The 12,431-nt window shown below is 52.5% G+C and overlaps 1 protein-coding gene across 4 annotated transcripts in view; it reads right to left on the reverse strand.

The window, feature by feature from the left end:
* SGSM2 (small G protein signaling modulator 2) overlaps nt 1-12,431 on the reverse strand; it is a 37,143-nt gene that overhangs the window by 17,788 nt on the left and 6,924 nt on the right. For 3 of the 4 annotated variants that reach the window (XM_067715958.1, XM_067715960.1, XM_067715959.1), the window contains exon 3: nt 244-406. In XM_067715958.1, coding sequence (XP_067572059.1) covers nt 244-406 — 163 coding nt within the window. Of the gene's footprint in view, nt 1-243; nt 407-1,994; nt 2,035-12,431 lie in introns of all 4 variants that reach the window. The other variant, XM_067715961.1, reaches the window with a different exon arrangement.

The following is a 12,431-nucleotide window of genomic DNA, read 5'->3' on the forward strand; positions in this document are numbered from 1 at the left end:
CTTGGGGGTAAGCCTCATCGCAGACTGGTGGCACTGGGAGCGGAGTTTGGAGCTGCAAGACAAGAACCCAGAGGACTGATTGGGGTGGGGGGTTGGAGGTGGTGGACAGGACCTTGCGCCTGAAAGGGCCACCCCCCACCCCCACCCTTAGGCTGGCCCGTCATCCGAGAGGTGAGGCCCTGCAAGAAACAGCAAATGGGAAGAGCAGAAGGGAGGCATGGGAGGGGCTGGCGCAGGGCTTACCTGCCCTCTACTTGCTGCTGCAGCTCCTGCACCTTGTGGCACACCTCCCCAGCCACCGGGCACGCCTTCCCCACCTTGGTGAACAGCGCTGCCATCTTGTCACTGCGCAGGAAGCCGGCGGCACGGCGCCTCAGCTGATGCAGGAGGCAAACCTCCACCGCACCTGGGCCACAACGGGAGCAGCAGCTGAGCCTGGGCGAGAGCGGGAGCGAGAGGAACACTCCCCTCCCCCATACCTATGGAGAGCACAGAGGCGAGGCAGGCCCTGGCTCTGCTGAGACTAGGGGGTGAGGTTCGGGCTTAAGACGGGCCACGGAGACACACCCTGACCTCTCTCCAAAACGCTCCCGCGGGCCCCTCCCCGCTCCTGCCCAGCGTGGACCTGCGGGGGCTTTGCTGGGCCACACCGTCCCTGCCCCTCTCTCTCATCTGGGATGTATGTGCCTCCTGTATGCAGCATCGCCCTGAGGCTCTGAGGACAAAGCTGCCAGTGCCAGTTGGCATGGGTGGCTCCACCCCCTGCCCGTGAGGGCAAGCACGGACAGCTCCTGCAGGACAGGGGATGTAGGGAGCACACAGCCTGGCAGCCCTCCTGTAGAGCAGAGATGATGTGGTTGCTAAGGAACGAGGCTCTGGAGAAGGAGCTGAAATATTGATGAAGCCACTGCAGAGATCGGACCTGACAGCAGCCCTGAATTATTGACGAGCCCTGCAGCCGACAGTGAGGGATTTCTACTTCCCGTGCAGGGAGGGCTTCCCTTCATTCATTCATGTTTTTAGGGGCTAGGCCTACACTCTCTGCCTGGATTCTGCTTTCAGCAGACAGGCCCCCTAGGAAGGAATGAAGGGCTTGGTGGGGGAGGGTGGGGAGCTGCCCTGGGCACAGACAGATTCTAAAAGACTTAGTGTGTAGGTGTGGGGGAAGGAGGGGCTTGGCCATTACTGAGGACAAGCTGATTGTTTTCCAGCCGAGGAAGGAAAGGCCCAGAAAGGGGAAGAGAGCTGATTTGAAGTCACAGAGTGGCAGAGCTGGGTGTAGACACAGGGCCCCAAACACTGGCCCAGCCCCTTTCACCTCCTCCAGGTATGTTGGGGGGTGGGGGCCCACAGGTGGGAGGAGGCCTCCCCTCACTTCACAGGTACTCTTTTTACAGGGATTGTGCTGGAGATGGAGAGTCAGAACAGGGTCTGACGCGTGGTGCCACTCGCTATTTCTGGAAAACATGGGTAAGTGACTTGATGCTCTGAGCCTCAGTTTTATCATCTGTGAAATGGGGGAGACTTCTTAGGACTGGTGTGAATTGTTACATGAGATGAAGTATGTAAACCCCTCATGCCAGAGGCTCTTGATGCCAGTCGGTTCCTGACTCCTAATTTCTTTTTGTCGAGATCCTGTTCTATGGCTAACCTGTAAGGGCTGGGTTTTTGCAAGTCCTCTCACGGGCAGAGAGGGGTGAGGACACACTAGAGAGAATCACAGGCTGCCCCAGAGGTGGGTGGGGGTGTCATTCTCTTAGGAACAGGGGAACTGAGGCCCCATCAAGCTTACTGTGACTAGTGTTGTTAGAATATGAAACCTGGGGACTTCCCTGGTGGCCCAGTGGTTAAGATTCTGTGCTTCCACTGCAGGGGGCATGGGTTCAATAGTTGGTCGGGGAACTAAGATCCCACATGCCACACAGTGTAGCCAAAAAAAAAAAAAGAAGGAAACCTGGACTTAGGAAATAATCACCGAAAACAGAGGCTCTCACCTGTTTTCTGCCTTCATTGTTACTGACAGTCACTGATGACCTATAAAAGAGTTTTGTTTGGCTCTCTCTTGTACTGAGGTCAAGAAGTTAGAGAGAGTCCCTGGGGCCAATGTGGAAGCTGGCCAGTTCATTGAGAGCATCCCAGGGAAGGGGAAACAAAACAGGACCCCCTCCCTCTCCTGGGAGGTCAGGCCTCGGAGGACTTTATTTCACATATTGCAGCCTTTCCTTCATGGCATGTTCATATATCGATGAGCACATGCGTACGCAGACAGATGTATCCACAGGTATCATGTGCGTATGGGACATGTGGGGGAATCTTTGCTTAAGTGTCCACATATTCCCCTCCATGGCTGTCCCCTTGGTCCCTGGAGGTCCTGCGTGGCCCTGAGGTACATAGGTGAGTGACCTTTTTGTTATAGTCTCTTGGTCCTGGGGCTGCTGCAGCTACAAGTCCACAGCTGGAAGAAGGGGGTGACTATTTCCTGGGGCGGCACTCCTGGATCAGAGTGGGAGAAAAGCAGCACCGAACAAGGCCAGAGCAGCAGCAGGTGGCACCAGTCCTGCAGAGAATCATGTGCCTCGGTGACGTGACTAATTGCCAGGATAATGAGTCATTAGCTCTCCTACCTTCCCCAGGCGACTGCCCATGTAGCCAGGCTGGGGAGCCTGGGGATGCAGGCAGCAGCTTGGCCTCACCCAGCCTGCCAGGAAGACTGTGAGCACAGGCCTCAGGGTTCTCTGGGGGTGGGTGGAGGCATTCCTCAGCAATTACTGCAAGTAGGGAATATTGAGAGAAGCCCAAACAGCACACCCAGTGCCCCCACTCACCCCATGGCCCCTAAGTTCCTTCTGTGAAACCCGGGCAAGGTGCCAGGCGACGTCTGCAGAGGGAAAAATCTGTCTCAACTCTCTATGTTCCAAGCAAAGTAAACGACCCTCTATGCCAGGTATTCCTAAGCTGGTTCCACGGGCTCCTTGGCCAGTTAGTTGTTCAAACTATACTAGTCCTTCCCCATCCCCACAGGGCTGTCCCCCAGAGGGAAGGAGCACGTCACTGTGTGCAGTGTGTAGGCAAAATAATAATATAATAACACGGATAATATATAATTGAGAATTACTCTCCTAAGAGGGTTTGTTGATAGGCTTCTAGACCTTCGAGACCCCCTAAAACTGCACACAGAATCACTGGTCTGCTTCTGCACGCTTAGGTGAGTGTTTTTATTCTGGATAAAGGATCCTTGGCTTTTAGTTTCTGAAAAGGGTATCTGATCTCAGAAAGCTTTAAAACCCTGCTCTAAGACTTTTGGGTTGAGAGGAACCACAGACACTTCCACTGATCGACACTTACAGATGTGCAAGTACAGAGATCCCCCTGGCCTCTCCCCACATACAGAGAACACCACACTCAGAACTGCAGTTGTAGAGCTATCAGCAATAATGCCCGACTCTCCAGCTGTCTGTGCTCCCCAGGAGGCCCTCTCACAGACCAACAAGCACCCTTCTCCAGGGAGAAGATCACACAGAGGCCCCTGGAGGAGACGCCCATCACAGCCAAAGCACCAAGTCAGCCGAAATCATCCCCCTTCTAACTGAGCTGTCTGGGCCCTGGTCCCCAGCCGTGACGTGAAGCTTTCAGGAGCCCCTGTCTCAGGGTTCCCAGCACCACCCGCAGCCACTCTGGTTGCCCCAAAAGAGGGGAGAGACAGCCCTGACATCATTCGGATCACTTCACATAAGAAAAACACGTACTAATTGATAAAAATCAACACTGTTTTTGGTCACTGGTTGGGATGGGAAGGTTTGGGTGAATGAATTGAAACAGAGAAACAGACATGACTCAGCAAGCATGATCCTCTCACTCCCCACCTTGGTCTTCCAGTGGCCTTTGGAGCTATGGTACCGGATGAGCCCAGGGTACCCTTTCTACTCTGTCATCCTATGCAACTGACAGCAAGGCTCAGGGAACTGCAACTCGGAGTGGGCAGGAGTGGAAACAGTTTTAACTTTAGCACCCTGCTGTGGACATCCCACCCTGGTAAGGTCTGGCACCATCGTCCCAAGGAAAAGCAGTGAACTACAGCCCAGACAAGCCCTGGGACTGTCCCTCACCAGTCTCTGACATGCCCCTAAAGTCTATTAAGATACGGGGCTCGGGCTTCCCTGGTGGCGCAGTGGTTGAGAGTCTGCCTGCTGATGCAGGGGACAGGGGTTCGTGCCCCGATCCGGGAGGGTCCCACATGCCGCGGAGCGGCTGGGCCCGTGAGCCATGGCCACTGAGCCTGCGCGTCGGAGCCTGTGCTCCGCAGCGGAAGAGACCACAACAGAGAGAGGCCCGCGTACCGCAAAAAAAAAAAAGATACGGGGCTCAACAAATGCTGCATGGATTGGAGACCACGAGTGCTAATGGAATCTTATAGGGCCCCTCCCACAAACTCCTTACTTACTGATTTAACCATTCCAAGGAGTCCAATTTAGAACAGAGGAGACATCAGTAGATAGAGAGGGAAGGGACTTGGGAAGTTACTGAATGTTCTCAGACCTTGCTGGATTGGTAAGACCCCCTACGGTGGCAATGTGGCACTGTCTATGAACATTGCAAATAACCTCTGACCTAGTAACCCCTCTTGTGAGAATCTAGCTTACAGATAGAATCATGCTTACTTAGTTACAACAGCAGAAGACTGGAAACTATCCCCTTGTCCATCAATAGAGGACAGATTAAGTAAATACGGCACATTCATACAGTATAATATTATGCCACTCTGAAAAAGAATGAGAATGATCTCTAGGAACTAATAACGGAAAGGTCTCCAAAAGCAAGATGCAGAGCAGTTTGACTGCATGATACCTTTTGATTACAAAAAAGGGTGGGGTAAACAAAGAATAGAATTAAAAAAAAAAATCAGGACAAAAAACTTGGGAGGATGCACAAGAAGGAAGAGTGGTAGTACTATTGGTGTGGAAACTGGTAGGTGGAGGGGAAGTGGGTGAATGGGGGCAGGGAAAGGAGTGAGACTTTTCACTGTGTACCTTTTGTATAGTTTTGATATTTGAGCCAGGTTACCGATTCAAAATAATAACAATAATTCCATCATGAAAGGATGCTAGAGATTCTCTCCAACCTGGAGGTGAATTGAAAGTCATGAAACTCAGAAAGGCTGGGTCTGTCCATGGGCACCCACCCCCATCACCAGCTCCCACAGCAAACAGGGTCTGCAGATTAGCTTGGTTCCCCCTCCCACAGGATGATCTGGGCTCTGCTTAGGGTAGCCACTGGTGATCTGAGCTGCGTAGGGACCGGAGAAACAATTCAGTGGGCTGGGACGAGCTTAGGTGTCTCAGGAGCCCACGAGAATGGACTAAAGCCATGGCTGCCAGGAAACGCAGCAGTGGTTGAGAAGGGTCCTCAGTCAGCCCAGCAGGCCTCAGAAACAACCCCCGGCTCTCACACGCATATCCACAGTTAAACTGTGTTCAGCGGCCAAGGGGCCTGGACAAGCCCAGCCTGGTAACAGGGGGACCCACTGAATGGCCTTCAGAGAAGTAGGTCAGTCGGCTGAGGTAGAGGGACACAGCACCCAGTTAGCACAGCCTGACATGAAGGCTGGGCCCAAGGCTCTGAGCCAGGAGGGGTTGATAATGGGAGGAGCACGTGTGTCCTGCGTCCCCTGCTCCCCACCTCTGCCAGCTGCCATCTGTGCAACAGGCGAGTTCAGCTTCCAGGTGAGGAAAGCGCTGGCTGGAGCAGCTAGCCACAAGTGGCTTGTTTTGGTCCTGGAGTTTTGGAGGACATTACTCAGAGCAGAATTTTTAAAAGCCTTGGATGGTGAAACCAAGATTTCCAGGAGAGGAGCAGCCTCCCTGGAGATAGAGGAATGGGTAGGATGGGCGGCCTTTTTTTAAGTAGGAACTTCCTCAACTGCCCATGGAGGGAGTCAACATTTCACTTGTAGCGGATGAAGTGAGGGGAGCAAAGAGGCGAGGCCAGGCATCCTACGTCTCTCCCCCCCCACTTCCCCGGCCGGCTATTTCCACCAGGGATTTGTGACGGCTGCCTCCACGCGGAACAAGCATTTCTATGGTAACAAGGGTACATTTTTCCTTCCGCCTGCACTGGTGATGCGAGTGGTTTGCTTCAGCTTTGAGGGGGGTGGCACTCAGCCTTGTTCAAAGCCCTGAAACAAGAACGCAACTCTCCCACCCAGACTTTCACTGGGAGGAGAAAGCACTGCCCTGATACTCTGGAACCAAGCAAGTGAGAGAAATGAAGTTCATACCACACATACCCATCTTCCTTGCCCTGCTGGGGATGCAGGGCAGAGTCTGCATGTGCAGTGCTCACACTGGCTTGCCAGGGAACCAGGCCAGTGCCAGCCTCACCCAGCTCGACAAGAGACCCGCCGTCTCCCGGAGTGTCTCTGGACATCACGAGTCCACTGTTTGGTGATCCAAGCTATGCCTCCAGCTTCCCCTCAATGCCCCACACCTCCAGGCTCCACTCCTGGGTAGGCCTCACAGGGGGACCCATCCCTGGGCAGCACAGGCTTTAGAGTCAGACAGATGTGGGTTCAAACCTTGGTTCCTTTCCTTACTAGCTTTTTGACTTCGTGCAGACCACTAAGTCTCTCTGAGCTTCACCTGCAGGGAGGGAAAGGAACAGGTCCCACCTCAAGGGGTGCTGAGTGACTAAAGGCAACAGCCTGTGCAGAGGGGCACAAGGCTCTTTGTAGCACCCGCAACATGGAAGGTGACGGCTGAGCATTAGTGCCTTTCCTTCCTGCGCTGTGTCCGTGCCCTGCCCTCCCTCTGGTACCTACAGGTGCTCTGGCTGTGCTCCCCTCTAAGGCCACCCCTCCCACCTGCACATTGGATTTCAGCCCCTCTCACCTCTCAAGGACGTCACTCCAGCAAACGTCCCTTCTCTTTCCTGTATCTTTAATTTTTTTCCTATTAGATACTTTCCATTTGTACATAACTGTTCTGTAATTTCTCCAATTAAAAAAAAACACACCACCACCTCCCTTGGCCCTACATCGCCATTTAGGTGTTACACCATTTAGCTGCTTCCCCGCACATAAAATTTCTCAGTAAAGTTGTGTATGTGCCACGCAGCTAGATGTTGTGATAACTGTTGTGACAGGTCATCTGCAGCTGCCTCCCTGAAGAAGGGCTAGGTCTTGATCTCAAGGGAAAGACTCTAGGGGCCCTTCCTCGGGCCTGTCTCCATAGAGGGCCCCCTTGGCAGCCTGAGAAGGCAGGACAGGGAGGGGAGGGAGGACGTGTGCTGTGGTCACCAGAGCTCTCCCCACCCCCCTCTAGACAGGCATGGCTGTAGCCCCATCAAGGTCAAGGATTTCCCGTTGCCAGTGACTTATGGGGAGAGGGATCACGTAGAGCTTTTCTGTTGGGACAGGAGAGCTGCAAACGCTCGTTTTTCTTACAAAACCAGCCTTCATAGCTCGTCTCAGCGGTTTTGGTCAGCACTGAGGACTCAGGACTTCGGCCTTCCCTATAGAAGCTCCCTCATGGTGGGGGCCCAGTGTCCTGGGTTTCTACTCTTCCTCCTCTTTTTGGATTTCACCATGACTGGCCACCGCATGACTGACCATCCTACTGTCTGGCAGCCAGGTGATGACTGGCCTGGTGTGGGCCGGTGAAGGGCTGGGTTTGCGTCCGTCCCTTCTGTGTTCGCTCTCTAGAACTACCCAGGTCCCCCACCCGGACCCTGTCGTTGTTTTAAAAGACCAAGGATGGGAAGGGAAGGCAGCAGCCTCAGTGACAGCAGGTCCTTCCTGACTCCAGCTGGGGGTCCAGGATCAGGGAGGACCCTTCAGCAACATCTGCTCCCTTTCCCTGTTCTCCCCACTGCCCCTGGGCACAGGTTCTAGGCTGTGAAGCCTCCACCACTAACAGATGTCTGTACATGGACTTGGGGACAGAGGCTGGGCCAGCTCGGGGGTGGGACTATCTCTATGTGTTGGATTAAACACCACAGTCTACAAGACAAATTAAATTATGAAAATTCAGTGACTAGTATTTAATGCTGATCTACTCCTATAAAGTATTCTAGGACTTCCCTGGCGTGGCGGTCCAGTGGTTAGGACTCCACGCTTCCACTGCAGGGGGCATGGGTTTGACCCCTAGTGGGGGAATAAGATCCCGCATGCCGCGTGGCACAGCCTTAAAAATAATAATAATAAAATATTCTATATTTACGTGACTCCAGACCCCACCCTCCGGTACCCAACATCCAGTTCCAACACCCAGAAGGTGGGGCAGATTTCCATGCTTATTTGTCTGTTCGGCAGGCTTACGTGTCCAGAATCCTGTTTAAGGTTTAAGGATGCATTCAATACATACTTTTTGAAATAAAAAATATCCTATAAAAAAAAGCTGCATACACTTGCTATCTCTATCTCTTCCTCCACCCATCCTCTCCTCCTCCTCTTCCTTCTTTTTAAAAAAACCATTTCATCTTGGAAAATTCCAATCATATACCAAAGTAAAGAGAATGATGTAATGAACCCCCGAGTACCCATCACACAACACAAGCCATGATCAAGGAAGGACCAATCTTGTTTTAGTTATACCACCTCCAACCACTTTCCCCCTTATCCCTAGATCATTTTGAAGCAAATTTTACATATCATATATTTTGTCCATAAATATTTTAGTGTGTCTCTCTAAAAGATGACTCTTAAAAACATGTACCTAATACCTGCACTGCACCTAAAAAATCAATAATAATTTCTTAATATTTTCAAATTCCTTGACTGGGTTCCCAGAGTTCAAATTGTTCTGATTGTCCAGATGCTCAAAACTCTCAGAGACATGGATTCCTAAATGGAATCCTGGAGAAGGTTCTAGGAGGCTTTATGGGGAAGGTTAAAAGATCACTTTTAAGAACAAAGTAGAACGTCACTGGTGGTGGTGACGACATTTACTGAGCACCTACTGCATACCTGGCTCCATGCTGTCTGCTTTACCCGCATCACTCTTTTAATCCTCACATCAACCTTATTCCGTAGGTTCAGAGTTGCTGAATAAGTGGCCATGGTCACACACTTGGTGACGTGGTCTGTGAACGCAGGTCAGGTCTGCCGGACTCCAAAGTCTCCGCTACAGACCATCGCCCTCAGCCACGCCCCAAGACAGGGCGAGGGGAGCCAGTCTCCCAGAGGGCCTTTCTTCCTACTGGATCATTACCACATGGAAAGTGGAAGCCAGATATGCTGAGAATGAGCTGTTCATTCAGTGTGGGCGGAAGAAGAGGGAAGGAATCCCTTTCACTGAAGAAAGACAGAGTAAAAACTGGCTAGTGCCTGAATCTCAGGAAGTGCTGAAATACCTCTGGCTGCAGTACCCCAGGTGGGACGCGCCCTCCCGTCACACCTGCTTCTCTCCCAGCTCATTAGCATCTCCTTGCCATTCCCCAGAGGAGCTTGCTGCGGCTGAACTCCCCGGCTAATGAAAGCTGCTTAGCAACAGGCAGCGGGTTAATAGAGCCCTGGTGTTGTTCCCAGCTCCACAGACTCCACCCCCGTCTCCCATTACAGCTCATCCTCAGTCTGAAGCAACCCTCAGGTGGACGGATCAGCGCGGGGAGGGCAGGGAACCTAAGGACTGAGGGGCAGGGCTGGTCTGGGTCCCGCCCCCAGTGCCTGTGGCCAGGAAAAGGAGATGTTTACAAGTCTAAGAACCTGCTCTGCCAGGCCGGGAACCTCTCTGTGGGCCTCCTAAAGCCCTTCTACCCACCAGTGGTTAAAATCCAACCTCAGCGCCCAATTAGAATGGAACAAACAGAGACACTGTGGAGGCAGATGCTCCCCTCTGAGCCAAAGGGGAGGGGAGGCACAGTGCTCCTCGGTTAAGGCCTAAACTACCCCAGACCCCTTGATGGGAAGAGTAACTGGGCACCCTATGCGCAGTCATATTGCTATTACAAATGCGGAGTTCAAAGGTGAAACTTAGGACAGTCTGCTGTTTAACCCTGACCTTGAGTTGCCCACAAGCAAAATTTAAGAGCACCTTGCCCTCTGGGGGTTGGGGTGGCAGGAGATAAGCAACCTACGCCCGGGGGGTTCAGGAAGCCACAGAAAAACAGGAAGCATTAATTTCATTCAGCAGCACAAAGTTTCAGAGGCCATATTATGGAGCAAAACGCAAACTTGACATGACTTTTTTTTTTTGCGGTACGCGGGCCTCTCACTGTTGTGGCCTCTCCCGTTGCGGAGTACAGGCTCCGGATGCACAGGCTCAGCGGCCATGGCCCACGGGCCCAGCCACTCCGCGGCATGTGGGATCTTCCCGGACCGGGGCACGAACCCGCGTCCCCTGCATCGGCAGGCGGACTCTCAACCACTGCGCCACCAGGGAAGCTCCTGACATGACTTTTTAAGATGAAGACAAGATATCCAAGAACCTTTTCCCAACAGTGGGGTTTGGGCCTATTCTCCAGTGCACGGGTACAGTCACACAGGTCCTGGGGGCTGGCAGGGGGTGCCTCAGAGCAGCAATGCAGCCTTGCTCTGTGGTAGGAGAACAGCACACATAGAACCCCTCCCTGCCAGCTGGGTTTGCCAGCAAGGCCTCCTCACAAGGCTCCTACTGCTGGGGCCTGACCGGCTTCTAGACAGACAGGTTTAGGAACAAGCACAGCAAACACAACACACGCACGTTTCTCGTCAGTCCTGGGAGTGTCACTCCTCCCCTTGAGGAACAGGAACTTTCCTGGGTTTGCCCAGGGCCAGGTCTTGACCCAGGGATTCTTCAGTTTCATTTCTAAGGCTCTCCAGAAAGGTTCTGTTTCCGGTTCAAATGTCTGTATTCTAAGGAAGCTCAGGGAAGCTCATCTTGCTCAGGCCCTGCCCTCTTCGGTCACCCCCTAGCCACACTCTGCGATGAACAGAGGGGCCAAGGCAGGGCAGAGGGGCCCAGGACCCCAGCCCTCCACAAAGCTCTAGTAAAAGGGGTCACTCACTGCACAGTTAATCCAGTCTCCACAGCCTTCACTCTGTTCCCTTTCTCTCAGCACTTTCTCTGCACTCCCACTTCCCCAAGAACAAAGCTGAATCCTGGATGTGGCTGGGACAACTGCAAGACCCAGGGTAAGACTGGGACCACTTCAGACTAAAAATGCACTTCTGAGCATTTTTCCAGGAGGTGAAGGAGCCTGGCATTTCAGAATCTCCAAAAAGCCGGAAGAGTGGAGTTTTCCATCAGTACATGTCTATTCTCTCTGCCTCCCCCTAGGAATCCCTGATTATGATTTCACTGTGTGATGCAGGCAGGAAAAACGGTTGATAATCACTGCTTTCTTTTTTTTTTTTTTGGCCACACTGGGTGGCATGCGGGATCTTAGTTACCGTACCAGAGATCAAACCTGTGCCCCCTGCAGTGGAAGTGTGGAGCCCTAACCACTGGACTGCCAGGGAAGTCTCGATAATCACTGCTTTAAACCAACCTTATTTGGAGCCCGAACTGAGATCCCCCTCACCACTGAACACCATTTTCAACAAAGTATAAAGATTCCTTTTCCCGTGGGTCTCAGATGCCCCGGCTTGACTTAGCTTTATACTATCGGGAGCCCCTCCTGCTAGCATTCCCTTCCGTGACTGTGCACTAAGCCCAAAGCAGAGGCAGCAAACTGGCAGAGGCTTGCAGATGCCTTTTGTTTAGCCCACACAATTTTTTTTTTTAATGGGAATTAGTTATCAGTATTTAAAAATTGGTTCATTTCAAAAAAAAAAATTGGTTCATTTCATGTAAAAACCCAGACTTCCGGCTTCTCTTAAAATAAAACAAGGGCCATAGCAAGCCAGGGCCAGCATTCCTTCAGAAGCTGAGTGGTGGCTGCCCCCTTCAAACATGACAAGTGCTACCCATTTCACCCCAGTCCCCACCACTGCCTGCTGTCCCACACCCGGACTTTTCTCGTTCGACCCTGTGGCCATTTAAGTTTGCACTTTGACCTAAGGCACCTCCCGAAATCCAGCAGAACAGGGCTCCTCTTGCTTTGGGGCTGATCTTAGAACCCTGGCGACCTGGGTCTATTTCATAGACCCTTGTTCTAGTTCCGTGACTGAAACTGGCTGAAAGTAGAAGAATCATTCCTTTTGAAGGTGCTATCCCTGCCTGCTGGAAAGAGCCATGGGCTTCAAGGCAAGAGGCAAAAATGAAAGGCCTACTGCTTCCTGGGGGCCCCTGGACTCATCAGAGGAGAGCTGACAGTTTCTCCTCACCCTAACGGACCTGATGGTGGGACGCCAACAGCTTTTCCCCCTGCCTCTCTTCCCCCATTTACCTACGGCCGCCCACATGTGGCGCCCATGCGCAAGCTGTCTGTGCTATTTTATTCTGTTTTCTGTGTTTGCTGTGTGTGCTCTGGACGAAGCCTAGCACCATGCCATGACTAATTGGGCCACCAGTAGAGCC

Source organism: Pseudorca crassidens, chromosome 19 (assembly GCF_039906515.1).
Source record: "Pseudorca crassidens isolate mPseCra1 chromosome 19, mPseCra1.hap1, whole genome shotgun sequence".
NCBI classification, from domain to species: Eukaryota; Metazoa; Chordata; class Mammalia; order Artiodactyla; family Delphinidae; genus Pseudorca; species Pseudorca crassidens.